This window comes from Myxocyprinus asiaticus, chromosome 17, assembly GCF_019703515.2.
Source record: "Myxocyprinus asiaticus isolate MX2 ecotype Aquarium Trade chromosome 17, UBuf_Myxa_2, whole genome shotgun sequence".
Classification (NCBI taxonomy): Eukaryota; Metazoa; Chordata; class Actinopteri; order Cypriniformes; family Catostomidae; genus Myxocyprinus; species Myxocyprinus asiaticus.
This window is the reverse complement of record NC_059360.1, coordinates 49,097,003-49,120,322: the sequence shown is the minus strand read 5'-3', so window position 1 is coordinate 49,120,322 and position 23,320 is coordinate 49,097,003. Positions and strand designations below refer to the sequence as shown.

Genomic DNA, 23,320 nt, shown 5'->3' with positions numbered 1-23,320 from the left:
ATTTGGATTTTTCACACATGCTTCATTATATTTAAATATTTATTTTGAGTAATTTGGCCCTCCATAGGGTTCGAAATGACTGTGGGAATAAAATAAATGTAGAAATAAATATGAAAAAAATAAATACAATAATACATAAATAAGGATAAGTATAAATTTAAAAAAAAAATTGATTTGAAAATGTATTTATTCCTTTCTAAGTATATTTTTTACATTTTCTACATTTCTTTGCAAATGTATTTATTTATTTTCAATATTGGCAGATTCGGGCCTCCATACTGCTGAGCCCCCTTAAAGACAAAACTGGAGCGTGCTACATTACTTTGACACAGACCTTGATAGAAAAGAAAAGCAATAACTTGACAATGTTTGACAATTTTAATGCACCTGCCAGAGTGGCGTGTTACACTGAAATTCACCAGCCAGATAGAAAATATAGCTGCTTATGGTGCTTGGTGGACCTTGCAGACAGGGCTATAGCAGAGTTCAAGAAGTGATATACATTTAATCAGACATTAAACCTGAACTCAGCCAATAAACAAGACCTTGTGACCCGACCAGTACTGATACATTAATATGAGAAAAACCAACCTGAACCCGACATACCTCTTTTTATTTTCCTGTCAAGTGAGAACTGTAGATCCAGACACAAACTCCTACAGATCTGAATCCAAAGAGTATGTGTGTGTGTGTGTGTGTACGCAAAATGAGTTAAATCATAATAACTTACTGATAATAATAATAATAATTGTTTTTATTCATAAGAAACCTGAACCTGACGCAAACCCTAAACATCCTAAACTGACCCCAAAGTTTGTTGGGTCTCATCTGGATCAGGTCAATTCTGGTTGTGGACATTCATTAGTCACATGTGGTACCTAACTGAGTTAAATGATAAAACATGCTAATAACGTGTATATAGAGATGACTGACCGTGTCCAGTGAGGCGGATGCTCTAAGGTCAGGCAGGAAGCCGACCTCTAACAGATGCAAAAGGAAGCTCTGATCCTCTATACCATAAACACGGTCCAAAAACAGCACCATAGGGGCCTTGTGGTCCGGGCAGAAAGTGGCAGACACGTCGGGCTCCGTCACACTGCCATCTGAGAGAGAGAAAGACAGACAAAGATTGGTTCAAACCTGAATGCAGATGGTGTGCTTACTGTAATTACATGCACCAGTTCTATTTACTCACTTAGACAGTTCAAATCAGATGTGTTTTAAACAGCACACACACTCTTTCACACAGGTGTGTGTTGATTTGAAGAGCTCAAACTGCCATTTAACCCTTAACACACACATTATTTTACATTACATGTCCATCTGGGCTTAATCTCATGCTGTCTCATTGCAATAATTTCAGAAATACAGGTTTGTGAAGGTGGTACAGAGAGTTTTGCACCTTTATTGAGCACCGGCATCTTCAGAGGAATACTAATGATGCCAACCAGATCCTCAGTTGGTACGAGAGACCTTAGGATGGCACGAATCCTCAGAGCTTCACCTTTACCCTTATTGATCAACTGAGTGATGAGATCAACATTACACAATCAGTTCATCACTCTTACAATGAAAAATGTCTCATCACAACCAAAATATTTCATTGAAAAAACATTTTTACTTCCATAAATACATTTTTATTCTGTAGTTCTTCAGAAAAGCATCTATGCACTGCTGCTTGACCAAAGCACTGATCTGAAGAAGCTTGAATGAAACATCAAGAACCTTATTCATCTGCAAAGATCAATATAGCAATTCAAGAACCCAGTACAGACAAAAATGGGTTCTTCTGCGAACCACTGAAGAACATTTATTTTTTAAGAGTATGCATGTGTAGGTTAAAGCTTCAGACTTCAGAACACTTCATGGTCTTGATGAGTATAAATGTGCAACAGTATCTTTATATTTCAGTAAATTGTCAGGCGACTCACGTGCATCTCAGGAGCACAACGGCCTAACAGATCGATCAGAGCCGAGTAGAAGGACAAAATCGCATTTCCCATGTGAACCACTTCCTCTTCCTCCTCACCCTCAGTGGATCTACAGCAGACAGAGATGATCATTAACGTTTATGGGGTTTATGATGTCTTTAGCTACAAATTAAAGGCTTATAACTCGACAAAACAAAACAAGGAGTTGGTATCATGTAAAAAAACTTTTCAGATTTTTTAATGATATACATTATGATACATTCTGAGACTCTCAGCCTAAGAAACTGCTGAAAAATCTTTTTCTTATTTGACATTATACATCTCTGGGTGTAAATAAGGTGGCTCAGAAAAACTGCTTTTGTTTTGTTCCCAATCATGTCAACTGTATCTGAGAAAACATTTGTGTTGATACGACAAAGTAATCAAAAGTTATAGCATTACAAAAATAATTTATCATAGTGTCCAAAAACATCTCCAAACAAATAAAACATAATAGTCGTACATAAGAACTAATTACACATGCAAACACAACAATGACTAAAGGTTTGCATAGCATGCACACATGATTTTAGTAATGAGATTTCACAGAATGAGTTTCATTCTGTGTCATTTGAGTCATCATTGAGTCTGTGTCATGTATTTGGCGCCATCTCCTGGTGGCCATATGTAACATTGTGCTTCATGTGGATTATCTAATGATCTATACATCTGATTATCTTGTGTGTGGACTTGTTTGAAAGATAATCACCTCCTCTAAATAATGCTATGTGATATTTTATATTCTGTTTATTTTTTGTGAAGTTATAAGTGAAAATGTTGCATATAAGCAACACTAACATAATTGTCAAAGACATATTCTTAGCTATTATTCGCTATATTTTTGTCTGTGTGTAAAACAAATAGGCTGGTTGTATTCTACTCTTTGAGAACTTTCCAACAACATATGACATATGGATATTTGATCAGTTTGATGTTTGTACTGATTGCAATAATATGAACAGTGTAATTTGTTTTTTAAATAAATTATCGAGACGGAGCACTTCTGATTTGTCAGTAAATTTCAAAGCACTTGTTCAGTTTTGGTCATAATGTCTACATGCATTGGAAAGTAGAGCTTCTAATCTTTCAAACGAAACCTATTTTGTGTTGGTCAAGACTGTTGTAATTAATATATTGACATTTATTTTATTTTATTACGGTCCCATTCGAGCTTAAAGGGTTATATATATGTTGTTATAATTAGCTTTATACAAAAGAACAGAAGTCTCCAATATGACCTCATTAGAGGTAGTCCGATTTATCGATTTGACCGATTAATCGGTGCCGATAGTTGCCGATAGTTTTTTTTATTCCTCCATGTGACTATATAGAAAAGTTCCCTGTCATCACATATATCGTGCCTCAAACTTCATATCTTGTGAATAATAATAAAAAAAACTCATCTGGTGAAATATATATATATATATATATATATATATATATAGTATACAAAACCCTTAATCTGGTAAAAATATAAGCTATAAAAAGCTTAATTTGGTAAATACTTAAATATAGAGCATTGTAACAGAGCTAAGTCTCCATCATTTCAAAATAAGAGTCAGAAATAAGTAAGTGTTTTCAGGCTTGTTCACAGTCCTGCGGTGTGCTCCAAATGTTAATTTTTCCGGGTTATTATTCGATTTTGGTTGCAAAATTAACTGCATCCTGGATTTTATTCATTTTGGACTTATGTATTTTCTCTGTCTGAGGTCGTCACTGTAATGAAAGGCATTTTTTTTTTTTTTTAACATTTTATAAATCGATTTTAAAAACTATTGGCTAATTAATTAGTTATTAGCTTTTCCACCACCTTAGTTACCGTATCGGGAAAATCCACAATCGGTCTACATCTAGTCCTCATTAAGATATTAATAAATGTGTGAGGGAGTGTGTGTGTGTGTGTCTTACACGTCTGAAGCGTGACCCGGGCCTGTACTGGGCAGATCCAGCGATGGGTTCTCTGAGATCTTAATAGCTTCCTTCATGGCCGCAAGCAGCCCGTTTCCCCCCTCTCCTCGCAGGGCGGGGCCAAAACACTCCGGTCGACGAATCAGAAGCTTCACCACCACACTGGAATTTTCCTCCACACTCTCACCTGAGCAGACACAGCACACAGGTAAGTACTTAGCTAGAGTTTAGGGACTAATTTGTCTCTAGAAGTGAGCTAAATCTGACAAAACCTCCCTTAGGGAAATTTTGGGGTGTTATAATTTTTTTTAACTTTAAAAATGCGAAACGGAGTTAGGGTTAGTGTTTATTAACTACAATTAGACTGTAAAAAAACATCTGTTATTTTAATGGAAAAAGAATGTAAGAATGATACAGTAAAAAACGCTAATTGGTTAACGAGTAGTTACCGTAACAGAGCAGGAAACAAAGATAATATATTTTAAAAGACAATACATGTAATTTTACTGTAAAACATTGTTGCGTTTTAGATGTAAAAAGTATGATTTTACCATATAATTAACGGTAAAAATGTATATTATGTTTAACAAGAGACTACATGTACTTTTCATGGTAAACATTTGTTAAAATTACCGTGAAAAACAATAACCGGGCGTTCCCAGAAGTCCCTGCGTGACACATCCCATTATATTTTATGGGATTAGTTATGTTTCCTCTTATTTTTATTATCAGTTATGTGCAATGGGGAGTTTCTTGTTATATTTTTTTTCTTTCTCTATCACAATATACAGATCTGAAATGTAGGCGGCGCTCTAACGCATCTCAGCCCTCACAGATGTGCTTGTCCATAGACATTCAGTCTAATTTTCAGTTCAAGCACCACCCTCATTGTTTCATTGAATATCTCGGCCTCTGAGTGGACTACAAGCTCAATCTAGGTGTCATTAGAAAGCTGAGATCCTCCTCTTTGCAAGGATATATAACATTGATAAATATTAGAAAACATATTTTTCTGATGATTTGTTTTGCATGCTTTTCCTTCTGGACTGCATATTTTGTTCTGGACATCTAAGATATAACATTGGATTATTCACACAAGCATGCTCACAGACAAGTAAAAATGGCTCATTTGTTTTAGAAAACTGCCTACAGTAAAAGCAGATATCAAGTCTTTGGCTATCTGGTGCTTACAGCAGCAGTTATTGGCGCATAAATGAGACATCTGTGTTTGATGTCACTTTGTGACTCTTTTGAAAATCAGTACAGTCGTATTCCTGAGAATGAGAGCTTTCATTTGATATTTGATTTGTCTACTTAACTGCTATTTTAAAGACTTTTATATTCATATTATTATTTCTACCACATAACCACTAGGTGGCGCTTATTTGCAACGCAAATGTTTTAAGGTCTTATTTTGTTATTGTAAGTAAAATAAATGCAGAAGTGATGGTTATCTATGAACATTTCAGATAATAAGCTTTCAAACGATACCACATATGCCTGACTTATGTATACGGGGACTTCAGCATTTTAAGTGTACATGTTTTTCACGATATAGCGCCCCCTTTTGGACCAGTTCAAGAGGTTAAATCACCATGCAGATTTTGTGGTTATTACGGTGATTAACAATACATTTTAAAGTTAAAATGCAGACGTTTATAATTACAGAAGGTTAGCATATCAAGTTTACATCATTTAATAATATAAACGGTAGTGAACCGTAAAATATACAGTCATCAAAATTACACCCTGTAAAGCCTAAAACACGGTCATTGTATTTTTACGGTAAATTTCAGGCATCTACAGCTGCCGGTATTTTAGTGTAAATTAAACAGAATTTTTTTCACAGTGCAGTTTCATATAAAAACAATATAAATCTATGGTATATCCTCATTTAAATGTCAGGTCATTTCATGAACTTTGTGCTGTTTGTCCGTGTTTGTCATTTACCGTTGACAAACACAGCGAATCGCAGGAAGGAGAGGTATCGTTCTCCCTCAATAGGGTTCCAGCCGATATCTGGATATCCTTTAGCTATGAGCATGGGACAACTCTGCAGTCCACAACCCGCCAGATACGTCACAACCTACACACACAAACACAAAAATAACATGTTTGTGAATGTATAAATACTCACTGCTCAAAATCCCACATTAAAATAAATAAATAAATAAGTAACACACATTTGTGAACACTGTAATCACACCTTGTCCAGGTCGGGTTCCTCCAGCGCAAGAGCCAGACCGTTATTATCCATCACAGATGAAGCAGCAACATCTAAAGGTGTCGAACCTCTCATGGACGGAGACGCTGGAAATGTGCACACAAAATCAACAAAAAAACACAATGCAATTCATCAGAAATGTCTCCAACATTATTTTGAAAAATCCTAAAGAAACAAACACAAGGGGGCAGTATGCACTATATGAAACACTATCAATCTCACTCTTAACATAACTCTTCTTTAAAATATAAGCACTTTATATTTACTTTATAGATTGAATGTGCAGTTCATGAAGGTCACAACATAGACTGCTATAGAGCGCAGAACAATGTTAAATTAAGTGCACAATTTCAGGTAATTTACAGCTTTAATTGTTGCAGCTTCTCCAGAGCCAAAAGCATTAATTAATCCTGACCCGACTCACCCAGTCCAACACTGCTGTTCTCCAGCAGATAACTCAGATGATCAAACATGGCCTTCTGATTCTGACGACTGATTCGACAGAAGTAACACAGGAAGCGACAGCAGCTCGCCACCATTTTAGGAAAAGCAATTTCCTGTGAGAACAAATTTTTACAGATTCAGACATACAGCAGAGGAGAAGAGTCACTCACACCAACAGCAGATATACACAGTGATTCCACGGAGCATTGATCTGGAATACTGTTACATGTGATTGTCATATATGTATCCAGTTTAAATCAATACTGCACAACATCAGCTCATATATCACACTGACAGCAGGATATTAAAACACTGCAGAGTACTCACTTCATTAGTCAGAATGTGTTACTCTAAAACTCTGGTTAGAATAAAACACAGAATCTACAGTGGCTATGATCAGAACAGCATACTAAGATATAACAGCAAACTGCAGTGTGAGTATAGTGTGAGAAGTACACACTATGTGTAATTTCAGTATGCATGGAATACATGAATGATCTACTACATTTGACAAAATGTGCCGTATTCAACTAGAGCACACTGTGTGAAATGGGCCATTGACAAATAAGGTTGTGTGAGGTCTGAGAAATGTCATCAGTCTGTATCCAATTTGATTTCAGAAATTACAAATAAAGATATAAATTGATTTCATGTTTTTTTTTTTTCTCCCCAATCTGGAATGCCCAATTCCCAATGCGCTCTAAGTCCTCGTGGTGGTGTAGTGATTCGCCTCAATCCGGGTGGAGGACGAATCTCAGTTGCCTCCACGTCTGAGACCGTCAACTCGCGCATCTTATCACGTGACTTGTTGAGTGCGTTACCGTGGAGACGTAGCACGTGCGGAGGCTTCACGCTATTCTCCGTGGCATCCACGCACAACTCACCACACGCCCCACCGAGAGCGAGAACCACATTATATCGACCACAATGAGGTTACCCCATGTGACTCTACCCTCCCTAGCAACCGGGCCAATTTGGTTGCTTAGGAGACCTGGCTGGAGTCACTCAGAACACCCTGGATTCGAACTCATGACTCCAGGTGTTGTAGTCAGCGTCAATACATCAGTACTTTTTCCAAAAAAGAAATTTTTAACGTAAAAATTTTGTTTTGTTTTTTACAAATATCATGAATTTTTGAGTTGAGAATATTAAGACTTCTTCTCTGGGGTTACTCCATTTGACCCCAAAAAAGTATTTTTCTTTAAACTTTTTTTGAACTCTCTGTTTTATGTTTTTTGTCAAAAACAAAATGACCACCTAAATGTTGGATACATCACCTGACTCTGAAATGTTGGACAAATATTTTCAAAATATACATTTTATTTAAACACCCAATTGTTTCACTGCTTTAAAAAAAAAAAAAAAAAAAAATAATAATAATAAAAAAAGTCAGAATAAAAATAATATATATATATATATATATATATATAATTATTATTCTGCACTACTCATGCACACATTTCTTTTTCAAGAATTTCAGCTTTTAATAAGATTTAGATTTTTATTTTTTTTTGTCACTGGACGGTTACACCAGATGACATGTTTTACTTAAATCCCCAGAAAAAAATATTTAAAATGATTTTGAACTCAACATTTGAAAATATGTTCATCATAGTAAAGGTGTATTTAAGTAATTATTTGTGTGAATTGCATTTTAATATGTATTTTTGAATAATTTAATAGATCCTGTAGATTTACTGTATCCTACACTTATTACACGGCTCTCTGGAATACTCAGTTCTGATTGGTCAATTGCTCCATCCAGCGGTCTGATATTTCCCAATCGCACATCCGACGGGATTAAGTGATATCAGACCGTTCATCCAGTTATTGCGAGTCATCTTTCCTGCTTCTCGTATCACTTTCTGATCTCTACAAGCAAGTAAAATTATTTCAACTCAAATAAATGTTTCATGTCCATTCATTTGTTTATTTAGCAAGTAGTCTTCTAATAAGTGGGACAATGAGCAGATGATAGTAACAGATGGTCATTTTCAAAAAACAAACAACAACAGAACACAAATCGAAGGTGGAATTCAGCTGTTTCTAGAGACTTTCTTCTCACATAACAACAATTTCAACACAAATAAATATTTAATGTCCAATTATTTATTTATTTAGCAGCTAGCCCTGTAATAAGCAGTATAACATTCAGTCAGTCGGATGTTATCACAAAATAAACCCCTTTAGGGTGATACAAGAGTCCTCTACTTCATCAGAATCAGAATGAGCTTTATTGCCAAGTATTCTTACACATACAAGGAATTTGTCTTGATAACAGGAGCTTCCAGTGTACAACAATACAACAACAGCAACAAGACTTTGAAAAAATCATTAAAATATAGATTTATATTATATAAATGTATATAAAAATAGATAAATATTGAAAAGAATATTATAAGTATAATATATATATAGAAAAGTACATATAGAATACACAATAGACAATATATATATATATATATATATATATATATATATATATATATATATATATATATATATATATATTGAAAATATATACATACACACACATACATACATAAACATATATACACACATATACACATATATGAATATATATACATACATACATACATACATACATACACACACACACACACATACGTAGTGCAAATCGGTTATGTACAGTGCAAGGGAATGTAATGGCAGAAGAGGTTGGATGTGTTGGATAAATATAAAAAGACTAAACTGTGTATTGCACATTAATTATTGCTCAATGGGGCAGTTTTATCTGTTCATGAGATGGATAGTCTGAGGGAAAAAACTGTTCCTGTGCCTGACGGTTCTGGTGTTCAGAGCTCTGAAGCGTCGGCCAGAAGGCAACAGTTCAAAAAGGTAGTGGGCAGGGTGAGTGGGGTCCAGAATCAAACCAAAAAAATCAACCAATTATAAAAATAAATAAATAAATAAAAAATTACAAACATAATTATAAATTAATGTAAAAAAAATTATAATTATAAATTATAAAATTATAATCCTCTCAGCAGTCCAAACTGTCCTTTGTAGTCTTCTGATAGCTGATTTTGGAACCAAACCAGACAGTTATTGAAGTGCAGAGGACAGACTCAATGACCGCTGAGTAGAACTGTATCAGCAGTGCCTGTGGCAGGTTGAACTTCCTCAGAGTCAGTGTGGGTCTCCCACTTCAGGTCCTGTGAGATGGTAGTGCCCAGGAACCTGAATGACTGTTTAGAATGGTGAGGGGGGTCAGTGTTGGGGGGTTCCTCCTAAAGATCCCCCCAGTCATTGAGTCTGTCCTCTGCACTTCAATAACTGTCCACCGTTTTGAGCATGTTCAGCTCAAGGTTGTTTTGACTCCACCAGACAGCCAGCTGTTCAACCTCCCTTCTGTATGCAGACTCATCGTCATCTCGGATGAGGCCGATGACAGTGGTGTCATCTGCAAACTTCAGAAGCTTGACAGAGGGGTCCTTGGCGATGCAGTCATTGGTGTAGAGGGAGAAGAGTAGTGAGGAGAGCACACATCCCTGGGGGCACCAGTGCTGATTGTACAGGTGCTGGAAGTGAGTTTCCCCTGTCTCACAAGCTGCTACCTGTCTGTCAGAAAGCTGGTAATCCACTGACAGATAGACATGGGAACAGAGAGTTGGTGTAATTTAGTCCAGAGAATAGCTGGGATGATGGTGTTGAAAGCAGAATTGAAGTCCACAAAAAGGATCCTTGCATATAACCCTGGTCTGTCCAGATGCTGCAGGATATGATGCAATCCCATGTTGACTGCATCATCCACAGACCTGTTTGCTTGATAAGCAAATTGAAGGGGATCTAGAAAGGGTACAGTGATGTCCTTCAGGTGAGCCAACACCAGTCTCTCAAATGACTTCATGACCACAAACGTCAGGGCGACAGGTCTGTAGTCATTATGTCCTGTGATTTTTGGTTTCTTTGGGATGGGGATAATAGTGGAACATTTGAAGCAGCATGGGACTTCACACTGCTCCAGTGATCTATTGAAGATCTGTGTGAAGATGGGGGCCAGCTGGTTAGCACAGGATCTAAGAAATGCCAGTGAAACGCCATCTGGGCCCTGTGCTTTCCTTATCCTTTGTTTTCGAAAGACGTGGCTCATATCATCTTCACAGATCTTAAGTGCAGGTTGAGTAGCAGGAGGGGGGAGGAGGGGGGTTGCAGGAGGTGTTGGTGTTTGTGTGAAGTGAAGGACAAAGTGGGTGTGGGGTGTGAGATTGGGCCTTTCAAATCTGCAGTAGAACACATTCAGGTCGTCAGCCAGTTGTTGGTCCACCACGGGGTTGGGGGTAGGAGTCCTGTAATTTGTGAGTTGTTTCATGCCACTCCACACTGATGCAGGGTTGTTAACTGAAAACTTGTTTTTCAGCTTCTCAGAGTATCTTCTTTTAGCCACTCTGATTCCCTTATTCAGTGTGTTCCTGGCCTGATTGTACAAGACTTTATCCTCAACTCTGTAAGCATCCTCTTTGGCCTGACGAAGCTGCCTGAGTTCCGCTGTAAACCATGGTTTGTCGTTGTTAAATGTTAAATAAGTCCTAGTAGGAATGCACATATCCTCACAAAAACTGATATATAATGTAACAGTATCTGTGAGCTCGTCCAGGTGTGTGGCTGCAGCCTCAAAAACACTTCAACCAGTGCAGTCAAAGCAGGCTTGTAGTTCCCGCTCTGCTTCATTGGTTCATCTCTTTACAGTCCTTACTACAGGCTTAGCAGATTTTAATTTCTGTCTGTAGGTTGGAAGAAGATGAACCAGACAGTGATCAGAGAGTCCTAAAGCTGCTCTAGGAACAGAGCGATATTCATTCTTTATTGTTGTGTAGCAGTGATCCAGTATATTTCTGTCTCTGGCGGGGCATGTAATGTGATGTTTGTATTTGGGCAGTTCACGTGTGAGGTTTGCTTTGTTAAAATCCCCAAGAATAATAATAACTGAGTCTGGGTATTGCTGTTCTGTGTCTGTGATCTGATCAGCCAGCTGTTGCAGCGCGGCATTCAAACACGTGTTTGGCGCGACATACACACTCATCAGAATAAACGAGGAAAACTCCCGCAGCAAGTAGAAAGGCTTACAGTTGATGAAGAGCACTTCCAAATTAGGACAGCACATCTTCTTTAACGTTGTTACATCTGTACACCAACTTTCATTGATGTAAAAGCATGTTCTACCGCCAGGCAGCAGAGGTTGAAAAGTCCTTGTTTGTGCGGGTGAGGAGATGTAGTTCGTCTGTTTTGTTAGGAAGAGAGCTGAGATTCGCAAGATGAATGTTCGGCAGTGCTGTTCGAAAGCCCCGCCAATGGAGTTTGACCAGCGCGCCTGCTCATCTCCCTCGCCTGCGTCTCATAGCGCGTTTAAACAACACAGCTGCGCCTCCGACTAAAATGTCAAACAAAACGTCCAAATATTCAAAATCCAGGAAAAGATTGACTGGTATATGCTGTCGAATGTTCAGCAGTTCGTCTCTGGTAAAACTGACTGGAAAAAGATTACTAAACACAGGACAAACAAACAAAAACAACAAAACAATAGGTGCGCTCCAAACCGAGGCAGCCATCCGCGCCGCCATCATCAGGCATCATGATGTAATATTCATGACGGGGGTTTATATAACAACCGGCTGACTATACATTATCACTTAATGCATACTGTTTCATATACTAGATTTGTAAGATAAAGTGTATACTCTGTAGTATTCAGTAAGTAGTAAGTTAGTATTTCATTCTGAACACTCACTGTAAATCACACAATAGCTTTCATTAATCCCATTCAAACCACAGACACAGGAAACACACAGACATCAAACCCACAGGAGATTGTGAACGTCTAGTGTTCATTAGACAACACACATTCACAAACACACACACACACACACACACACAAACAAACATACACACACACACACACACACAGACACACACACAAACATACACACACACACAAACATACACACACACACACACAAACATACACACACACATTCACATACACACACCCACACCCACACATATACACACACACACACATTATGAGGACTCTCCATAGACATAATGATTTTTATACTGTATGAACTATAGATTCTATCCCCTAACCCTAACCCTACCCCTAAACCTAACCCTCACAAAAAACTATCTGCATTTTTACATAAAAAAAAAAAAAACATCATTTAATATGTTATTTCCCTTGTGAGGTCCACTAGCTGGTCCTCACAATGGAGGTTAAACCTGTACACATATACACACATACATATACACACATTCATACACACATACACACATACATACACACACACACATTCACACATATACACACACACACTCACACAGACACACATGCACAAACACACAAAAACATGCACTCATACTCACACAAACACACTCACACACACACACAAACACACACACAAACACAAACACACACTCAAACACAAACACACACTCAAACACAAACACACACACACACACACACACATTCAAACACACACACACACCCATACTCTCACTCACACACACACACCCATACTCACACAAACACACACACATACACCCATACTCTCACACACACACACACACACACACACACCCATACTCACACAAACACACACACATACACCCATACTCACACAAACACACACACATACACACACACACACCCATACACACCCATACTCACACAAACACACACACACACACACACACACAACAAAACCCTAAACAGCCTCTACAGGACCCAATCAGTGTCACAAAGACACATTTATTTTTCACACTGTTACACAAGAGTGTTTTCATGAGGCACACAAAGACTTAATGTCAACACAAGAAAAGCATTCTGGAATGTCACCGCTCATACAGAGACAGACACTTCCTGTTGTCAGTACCTGTGATTTTCCTCCTCCCAGTACATTCACCATCACCTCCATGACGGTCTCGTGCATCCCCAGAACTCTCATGAGGTTTGGATGCTGGTAGAACACTTTATTATTCATGATGTCACTGAAACACACAAGAGCAGACATGACATCACTTCTGAGTGTGTTATCTATGTATTATGTCATCTATAAAAAGCAAATATTTGTCCTGAGCTGCAAAAAAAACACAGACTCATTCTTGATTATTAGTGATGGTGAAGCTGGTTTCAAACGACAGCATGGGGATTAATGTAGTATTTTAAGCAAATCCAAACGGTCTCGTGTTTGAGCTTCTTTCCTGCTAAAGGTTTTTAAGATCATGAGAAACACAGACTGAGTCTCAGGCACTGTACACCACTCATTAATATTCAAATGATCCTCTACCCCAGGCCGTCAATCATGAGTTGCTCCTCCTCTTTGCCCATGCGGACACTGAGCAGCGATCGGATCTGTCCCAGCGATGCGAGCAGGTGGATGGTGTCTTGTACAGAGCCGGCGCTGATGGTGTAGGTTTTCCTCATGGCCCGGAGCAGCTCGCCGATGCTGTCGTACTGTCTCCTGAGCAGACTGAACATCACTCGCACCAGCTCTGGGTCCTGAATGTGAGTCTCCTGAGCCCAGCTCACCATCGTCTGAGAGATCAACTCCTTCAGATTCGCTTCAGAGAGACCAGAGAGTTTACAGAACTTCATCACAGTTAGAACACTCTAGTTGAGTTTACATTATATTGGGGTGAACGGGGCAAGTTGTCACAAAGGCGCTATCTCAGTAACAATAATTTAAAGTGAAAAGTCCAGTTGCAAAAAGAGGTTTTGTATGTTGGTTTCAGACACCTAGTTCAGAACCCTCTTAAATTCTGCTCTCTCTATAATCACATTTTTGTTACAGCTCTTGGGTAAACAAGGGAACATAATCAAAACACACTGGCATACATTAAGGGAAGAGTTAACTATAATACAAAGGTAGATTTTTACTGTGTTCTTAGAGCAAAAGTTTTGTATGAAAGTCAGGTCGGGGCAGGTTGTCACATCATGTGTTTTAAATATGATAAATGTACTCAATTGCTATATTTGTTGGCCAAAACAATGTTTTGATGTTTTTGTACATTATCATTTCCATTTTTGTTGTGTCATGTATTGTTTTGTGCCTCAAAATGTTTTTACTTTTACCATTGAGCAACCCCGCGTCCACATGCGTGGACATTACGTTTTGGCTTCGCTAGAAGCTATGCATAATTTAATTTAATTTAAACTGACTGATCTCAGTTCAGGAGACTCTGTGCTGTCAGTAAAGTGTTAAACTTTAGACGCACGGAGTCATGTAACAAAACAACATGGTGCTGACCACAGCGGAGTTTATCTTTGGGAGAAACAGCAACAAAACCACATCTGGTAAGAAACCTCATTAAGTTTTTACATTAAAACCTGTTTGAGTCAAAAGATTAGAGTCTCTAGTTTCATCCGATATGACATTATTTTAAATTTGAGAAATGTATGGCAAAACGGCACGCTGATTAACACAATGACCACATTTGTGGACTGTATGCTCAGTTTCAGTTCAAATATCCTTTATTCACTGTCTGTGTATTATCACATTGAGAATTAATGCATGCATCCAAAAACTGAAAAATGTGTCTTTCAGGGGCTTTATATGGAGTTAGGATGAAAATAAGGTGCATTTCAAACTGTTCTGAGACCAGTGCAGACAGACAGCACACTGGAGGTTAAGTCATTCACTAAATAGGGAGCAAGGGAGCATCCTATATCTCTCTATGCAGTTAAGTGCATTCACTCCTAAAATCTGATCAAAAGTTCAGTTTCAGGCTGCAGATGATGTTTGGATCACTCAACATGTTTGACAGACATGTGACAATGATAATCAGTACATAGATTCAGAATTTATAATGTATCATTTTATTTTAACATGATTGACAGTGATTGGATGATGCTGGACATTACTTTAAATCAGAATTAATTATGATAATTTCTGATGTAATGTCTGTAACGTCTCAAAAACATGAATAATCAACACGCTTGCAAACATAATAACAATTTTACTTTTGGTGTTATTTAAAATTTCACAACTTAGTCCCGCTGTCCACATATGAGGACATCAATTTTTTTTCTTTATTTTTTATTTTTTGCATGTTTCTTCGGGGCCACTAGTTAAAAAACAAATAGGAGAATGGAAAATGCACACAGCAGTCAGGAGGATAAACTTTTACTGAAAAGCCTTTAATAGGCATTTTAATGCAGGTGATGGTGGAGACACATTCCCCCATCAACCCTCAATGTTCACATGAAACCTACACCACTGGTTTAATGGCAGATTTCACTGTGACAACTTACCCCATATAGGGTAACATCATGCCACACGTGTTCAATGATCTGTATAAACTTTAAGGTCTGTGGCTATACATATATTAACTTTCAAAAATAAAGCTCCCCTGAGAAATATTCACCGGAGTAAAAAAGTGTGACAACTAGCCCCAGTGTTCCCTACTTGTATCATTTATATATATATAAATCGTACTATGATGAGGTTCAAAAAACAACAACAACTCAGTAATAGGAAAGCTCTTGAAACTGCAGTCACACAGAAAACCCTCTGACAATGTGCTGACTTTATTCCCAGACGCTGTTCCAGTGACTGTCATCAACATTTAAATAATGAGACTGATGGGAGAAAAGCGTCTGCTCAGGTCATCTGTCAATCACTCTTTCATGGGCCGTTACGGCTCTGTCTGTCAGAGGTCAATAAGGGTTTTATAGGGCGGTTAATTAGAAACAGTGCTGACGAACATTCCCGCTCTGATACTTGATGGACATCAGATAATAAAACAGATGCTGAGCTCAGGACTGCACACGAGCATTAAACTCAAGACTAAATGGAACTGAGGATATGGTTGACTATTGTCTGACAAAATTGCTTTTGATGTTCCTCATTTGTAAGTCGCTTTGGATAAATGTGTCTGCTAAATAACGAAATGTAATGTAGTGCATTATACTCTAAAGTATAACTATGAATAGGGGAAGACTTATAATGTATTATAACTGTAGTTATAATTATATATGAGAAGTTATAACTTACTTATTATACGGTGTATTATGAGACATTATTAATGCATTATAATGTCTTTACAATGCATTATAAATATGGGCTTCATAGAAAGCATTACCATCGAGATTAATAAATGCTGTGATGCGATAAATTGTTAATTCATGATAACGAATACATGAATTAGTTTTAATGAATAGAACCATATTGTAAATTTGTATTTATTAGTGCACTGATATAATTTCCTCCAGTTCAATTAATTAAAAAAAGAGATCGCTTTTCAAACCTAAAATAGATAGCACATCTAAGACAAAAAGTGCTTCGAGTTGAATTAATAGCTGAAGTTAAATTCATGATGTTAGGGATTTAAAACAAACACTTACTAGAATGTTTGGGAAAATAAATATCAGTTGAGTTTTCTGCTGCAGACACCGTAATCATTCATGTTCGAGTTGAAGCATTTAATCCAATCTGGAAGATTGTTTGTGAAATAAAAAGGTGGCATATATTCTTACAGGGAGCGGTCTGCTCTTTCTCTGTGGGCTGTGTTTCAGATTTCTGTGGTTGACCTTTGATCTTATAGACGAGAGCGAGCAGTCGACCTTTAATGGATGAGTCCAGATCTTCCTCGTCCTCCTCCACTGGAACTCCTGCAGAGACAAAAAAACAAAACACATCAGAAACATTAAATACTGCTTCTTCCAGATTCCTGTCCTGTCTCTGTTCTCTCACACACAACTGTTGGATTGATTGCAATTGAAGCTCCCTGAAGAGTGAGACCTTTAATTATTTACATCATGTTGATGTGTGAGCGTCTGCTGGATAGAGATCTCTCACAAAACTCGACACATCTGCTTTGGTTACATTATTTCTAAATCAACAGTGCAATTTAACATCTATAAGCTGCTTGTGTGATGTGAAGCTTTGTAACACAAGAACAACACAAGTGAACACAATACTGTGGTTCTGTTTACATGTCAACTGTACAGCCACTTGTTAAAAACATCATTACAGGTCTGATACATTTGTATCTGTTTAGGTTGTTACATTTTATTCATGTTGATTTAATTTTAAAATTGTCTTCAAATGACTCAAAACACACAAAAAAGTTTTAAAAACACCCCTGTACGGTTTTCATCATAATTTTCTTGTAATTGTTGGAAACATTAACACGTTTAGCACGTTTTAACCCTTTAAGCTCTGAAGGTGTTTTTAAAGATTTCCCAAAATTAAAGACTTATAACTCGACAAAAAAAACAAAATAAAAACAAGGAGGGTCAAGTGTTTGATATCACTGTAAAGAAAACTTTTCAATTGTTTTAATGATATAGACTGTGATACATTCTGAGACACTCAGCCTAAAATCACAAAACATTGAGCCAAATATTTTTATTTTTTCTCCCTTTTTCTCCCTAATTTGGAATGCCCAATTCCCAATGCGCTCTAAGTCCTCGTGGTGGCGTAGTGACTCGCCTCAATCCGGGTGGTGGAGGACGAATCTCAGTTGCCTCCGTGTCTGAGACCGTCAAACCGCGCATCTTATCACGTGGCTTGTTGCGCGCGTTGCCACGGAGACATAGCACGTGTGGAGGCTTCATGCTATTCTCTGCAGAATCCACGCACAACTCACCAATAAGGTGACTCTGAAAAACTGCTTTTGTTTTGTTTCTAATCATGTCAACTGTATGAGAAAACATTTGTGTTGATACGACAAAGCAATCAAAAGTTATAGCATTACAAAAGTAATTTATCATAGTGTCCAAAAACATCTCAAAACAAATAAAACATAATAATTGTACATAAGAACTAATTACACATGCAAACACAACAATGACTAAAGGTTTGCATAGCATGCAGACATGATTTTAGTAATGAGATTTCACAGAATGAGTTTCATTCTGTGTCATTTGAGTCATCATTGAATCTGTGTCATGTATTTGGCGCCATCTCCTGGTGGCCATATGTAACATTGTGCTTTATGTGGATTATCTAATGATCTATACATCAGATTATCTTGTGTGTGGACTCGTTTGAAAGATAATCATTGTATTTTACGTTTATTTTTTGTGAAGTTATAAGCAAAAACGCGGCATATAATCAACACCAACATGTCAAAGACATATACTTAGCTATTACTCAATATATTTTTGTCTGTGAGTAAAAATAATAGGCTTTTTTTTTATTTATTTTTTAATAAATTATCAAAACAGAACACTTCTGATTTGTCTGCAAGTTTCAAAGCACTTGTTCAGTTTTGTTCATAATGTCTACATGCATTGTAAAGTAGAGCTTCTAAGCTTTCAAACGATACCTATTTTGTGTTGATCAAGACTGTAGTTATTAATATTTCAACAATTATATTTTTTCTCCCATCCGAGCTTTAAGGGTCAAACTGAAGTGTGTCATTTTTGTGCCACCGATTTGAAATGTTTTCAAACAGCTTTCCGAATAATCTCCCCGTCTGCTATTGATTGAACAAACAGATGGTCCCACCCCCAACTCACACTAGTTGAGTCCATGTTGTTGTGTCGGGCTGGACAGGTCACTCAAATCAGAGGAATTTTTATAGTACCACAGAGACACAGCGTTTACAGCTTTCCAGAAAATGAACCTACAAACAGCTTCCTTATAATTCCAGTCTCTACATATTAAACTGGGATAGAAGAAAGGTTCATCTTTAGGTTTATATATTCTGCGGTTCACAATCTCTTCAAACGTGAGCCCGTTTCATACATTCCAATATTATGAAACATTATTTTGTTTTATCAGAAGAGAGATTAATAAGTCTCCTTAGATCGCTTACAATATGATCTAAATAACAACTACAGGAATACACAGGTGTTGTGATTGTGTATGGAAACTTAAAGCAAATGTTTCACTTTAATTGTCTTTTTCACAGTTTGTGCCGTCTGTTCTCAATGTTGCACGATGCAGATTCGGAAAAGGGAAATTATTTGCATTTCATTATCATCATAATCGTTAGAAGTTGCTGTGTGTTTGAGCTCACCGCAGTGCAGTCGCAGTTCGCTGTGAAAGTCATACAGTTCTTCCTGTATGTCTCCTGGGCACGGACAATCTTCACCCATATTAAAGTTCAACAGCATGTTAATCTGAAAGAAACACCAAATTACTCCATTAATGAAGCCGATCTGAGCTTTAATGTGGCAGAACATTCAACTGCAGTACAGAGAGAGAAAACCTCACACCACAGTGCTGAATGAGATGCTGAGAAAGACCAAAGAATATCCATATTTGTGTTTAAGATCAGGAGAACAGAAATAATACATCATTATGCATAATAATGCAGTGAATAAACGGCCATGACGAGCCGAGAAAAGTCTGTTTGAGTGAGAAGAAAAACTGTGAGATGAGTTTTAATGACAGATTCAATGTCACACACGAGCGTCTTCAAGCCTTCATGCACTTTAGATTAAACACAGACTTCACACAAATGTTTAATGGAGCTCAGACGGCAGATATCCTTCGTCCCAAGGCTGTGGGATGGTATGCGTTTCCTGAAATAAGTTTTGTGTAAAACAAAATAGTGAACAAACCTTATTTAGCTGAAATACACTGGTGAAGTGATTGGTGTGTAAAATGTAATAATGTAAATATGAGTTCAGCTGGTTACATGAGGTTGTAAAAGTTTAAGTGTGTGAATGTAACGTATACCTGTTCCTGCGGCGGCGAGCGAAACTCTTTGGTCTTTTTGGCAGTGACGGCAGCAGACATGTTCAAAGCGAGCATCAGCTCATTATAACGAAACTTCTGGTTGTACTGCAGCTTTGAGACGAAACTATCAGAGAACGACACGATGGCTTCAATCCGATGTCTCAACTCACAGTCACAGAAATAATGCAGGAGTTCACACATCTACAGAAAAACAACAGCAACATGGACAATCTGTCATTATATATGTTAATACGTTTTAAAATACAGTATAATAATTCAGTCAAGTGAGTCCTAACTTTTGACCATTACTGTATTAGCAATCACACGAGTAGGTACATTGAACGATCCCAGTTCCAATTCCAATTCTTATCAATAAAGACAACAAAAATCGTTACGTGTACACATTGTCATATGAACATATAGTCACTCTGATTTAAGTCTCAAGAGCTGGATATTGCAAAATGAATAGTAACAGTTCAGTTCATTTTTGAATCACTAAAATAAACCGGCTGATAAAAGTAATTTGTTCGGGAGATAACGTTTCGCGCTGTAGATTCAAAAGGGAGTCATTCGTTCAGGAATCGGACTACACTCGTGCTGTGTGTTTCGTACTGTAGATTCAAAAGAGAGTCATTCGTTCGGGAATCAGACTACACTCGTGCTGTGTGTTTCGTGCTGTAGATTCAAAAGAGAGTCATTCGTTCGGGAATCAGACTACACTCGTGCTGTGTGTTTCGTGCTGTAGATTCAAAAGAGAGTCATTCGTTCGGGAATCAGACTACACTCGTGCTGTGTGTTTCGTACTGTAGATTCAAAAGAGAGTCGTTCGTTCAGGAATCAGATTACACTGGTCGTGTTGTGTGTTTCGTGCTGTAGATTCAAAAGAGAGTCATTCGTTCAGGAATCAGATTACACTGGTCGTGCTGTGTGTTTCGTGCTGTAGATTCAAAAGAGAGTCGTTCGTTCAGGAATCAGACTACACTCGTGCTGTGTTTCGTACTGTAGATTCAAAAGAGAGTCATTCATTCGGGAATCAGATTACACTGGTCGTGCTGTGTGTTTCGTACTGTAGATTCAAAAGAGAGTCATTCGTTCAGGAATCAGACTACACTCGTGCTGTGTGTTTCGTACTGTAGATTCAAAAGAGAGTCATTCATTCGGGAATCAGATTACACTGGTCGTGCTGTGTGTTTCGTACTGTAGATTCAAAAGAGAGTCATTCATTCAGGAATCAGATTACACTGGTCGTGCTGTGTGTTTCGTACTGTAGATTCAAAAGAGAGTCATTCATTCGGGAATCAGATTACACTCGTGCTGTGTGTTTCGTGCTGTAGATTCAAAAGAGAGTCATTCGTTCGAGAATCAGATTACACTGGTCACGCTGTGTGTTACGTGCTTTAGATTCAAAAGAGAGTCATTCATTTGGGAATCAGATTACACTGGTCATGCTGTGTGTTTCGTACTGTAGATCCAAAAGAGAGTCATTCGTTCAGGAATCAGATTACACTGGTCATGCTGTGTGTTTCGTACTGTAGATTCAAAAGAGAGTCATTCATTCGGGAATCAGATTACACTGGTCGTGCTGTGTGTTTCGTACTGTAGATTCAAAAGGGAGTCATTCGTTCGGGAATCAGATTACACTGGTCACGCTGTGTGTTACGTGCTTTAGATTCAAAAGAGAGTCATTTGTTTGGGAATCGGACCACACTGGTTGTGCTGTGTGTTTCGTACTGTAGATTCAAAAGAGAGTCATTCGTTCGGGAATCACACTACACTGGTTATGTGTACGTTTCACACTGTAGATTCAAAAGAACCAGCTCATAAGAGTCATTAGTTCGAGAATCTGACCACACTGGTTGCAGTGTGTTCCGCTCTGTAGATTAAAAAAACTGACTAATAAGAGTCATTTATTCAGGAATCAGGCTACACTGGTCGCAATGTGTTTAGTGCCAGTGAATAGCAATGCAGGAATCGTTCAAGAATCATTACTGGAAACGAAAGTCATGAAAATCATTTGGTTCTGGTATTTGGTTCTGAAAAGAACAACTGCATACAACAACACAATGTAGGCTTTTGATGACAACAGTACTGTAACAAATATAGTTATAGAAGAATTTAGTTGTATAAGAAATGAAACAAAATGACAAAGATTCGGGAAGCTTCTTATGCGGTTTGAAGAAGATAGTAACAATATCTGCAGTAATGGTATGGTGTGGTTACCATGGTAAATGTTCGTCATGGCTGTACTACAGCTGATGGACACTGATCTCTCACCTGTCGTTTAACAGACTCTGGTAGTTTCTTCTCCAGCAGTCCCTTCATCAGAACTTTACTGTCTTTAGCTTCTTCCTCTCCTGCTTCCACAGCTTTCTCTTCGGCTCCAGTCAGACCTTCTTTCATTGTCGCATCTCTCAGTCCTTCAACCATCTGTTCTCCAAACACATTGGGCTCAATGAGCAGTAAGATCTTGTGCACGTCATCGCTGGTCAGGACGGCCATCGTCAGCAGCGTGCTAATGAGCCGTAGAATGGGCACGAACTGATACTCCACACTCCCACCGACAGGGTCTCTAATGTGATCCCCTCCACCCTGCACCGCCTCCGTCAGCATGCTGATGGCCTTCTCCTTCAGAATGTCCAATGGGACTTCAGGACTGTACAGGTGCTGGTCACGTTTGGTGCTTATGAAACAGGGTGGAGCAAAGTTGAGTCTGGGTTTGAGGGAGGTGCTGAGGCCGACGCCTGGAGGCTGGTGCCGTTTGGACGCATCAGGAAAGAGTCGAATGCTGCGCGTCTCGGCGGTGATGGGGACGATGAACTCGTTGTTCATCATGAGGCGAGCGGCCCGGGCCGTCTCCAGGTGCACACTGATGAGAACGTTGTAGAAGCCCTCACGAAGCATGCCTGACAGGTATTGGTTGTCGATGGTGTACAGGAGCTGTGATTGGTCGAGATGGCTGCAGAGGGCATGAGCTACACGCGTGTTTCCGTGTGCACACAGAGCGCAGTAGAGTTTCAGTGTGTGATAGTGGAATTTACGCAAGTCTTCTTGTTCAGATAACTCCATAATATCCACACACCTGGAATGAGGCAGATTCATCTTTATTAAAGTAAAATTCCAGGTTT

General features: G+C 38.2%; 1 protein-coding gene across 1 annotated transcript in view; it reads right to left on the bottom strand.

The window, feature by feature from the left end:
• LOC127455157 (ryanodine receptor 3-like) overlaps positions 1 to 23,320 on the bottom strand; it is a 201,482-nt gene that overhangs the window by 80,981 nt on the left and 97,181 nt on the right. The window contains exons 36-48 of the mRNA XM_051722783.1: positions 22,470 to 23,274; positions 20,196 to 20,396; positions 19,531 to 19,633; positions 17,039 to 17,173; positions 13,851 to 14,124; positions 13,437 to 13,551; positions 6,527 to 6,659; positions 6,085 to 6,188; positions 5,829 to 5,964; positions 3,879 to 4,065; positions 1,932 to 2,040; positions 1,403 to 1,523; positions 934 to 1,103 (exon numbers count right to left, since the gene is read on the bottom strand). Coding sequence (XP_051578743.1) covers positions 934 to 1,103; positions 1,403 to 1,523; positions 1,932 to 2,040; positions 3,879 to 4,065; positions 5,829 to 5,964; positions 6,085 to 6,188; positions 6,527 to 6,659; positions 13,437 to 13,551; positions 13,851 to 14,124; positions 17,039 to 17,173; positions 19,531 to 19,633; positions 20,196 to 20,396; positions 22,470 to 23,274 — 2,593 coding nt within the window. The remainder of the gene's footprint in view (positions 1 to 933; positions 1,104 to 1,402; positions 1,524 to 1,931; positions 2,041 to 3,878; positions 4,066 to 5,828; positions 5,965 to 6,084; positions 6,189 to 6,526; positions 6,660 to 13,436; positions 13,552 to 13,850; positions 14,125 to 17,038; positions 17,174 to 19,530; positions 19,634 to 20,195; positions 20,397 to 22,469; positions 23,275 to 23,320) is intronic.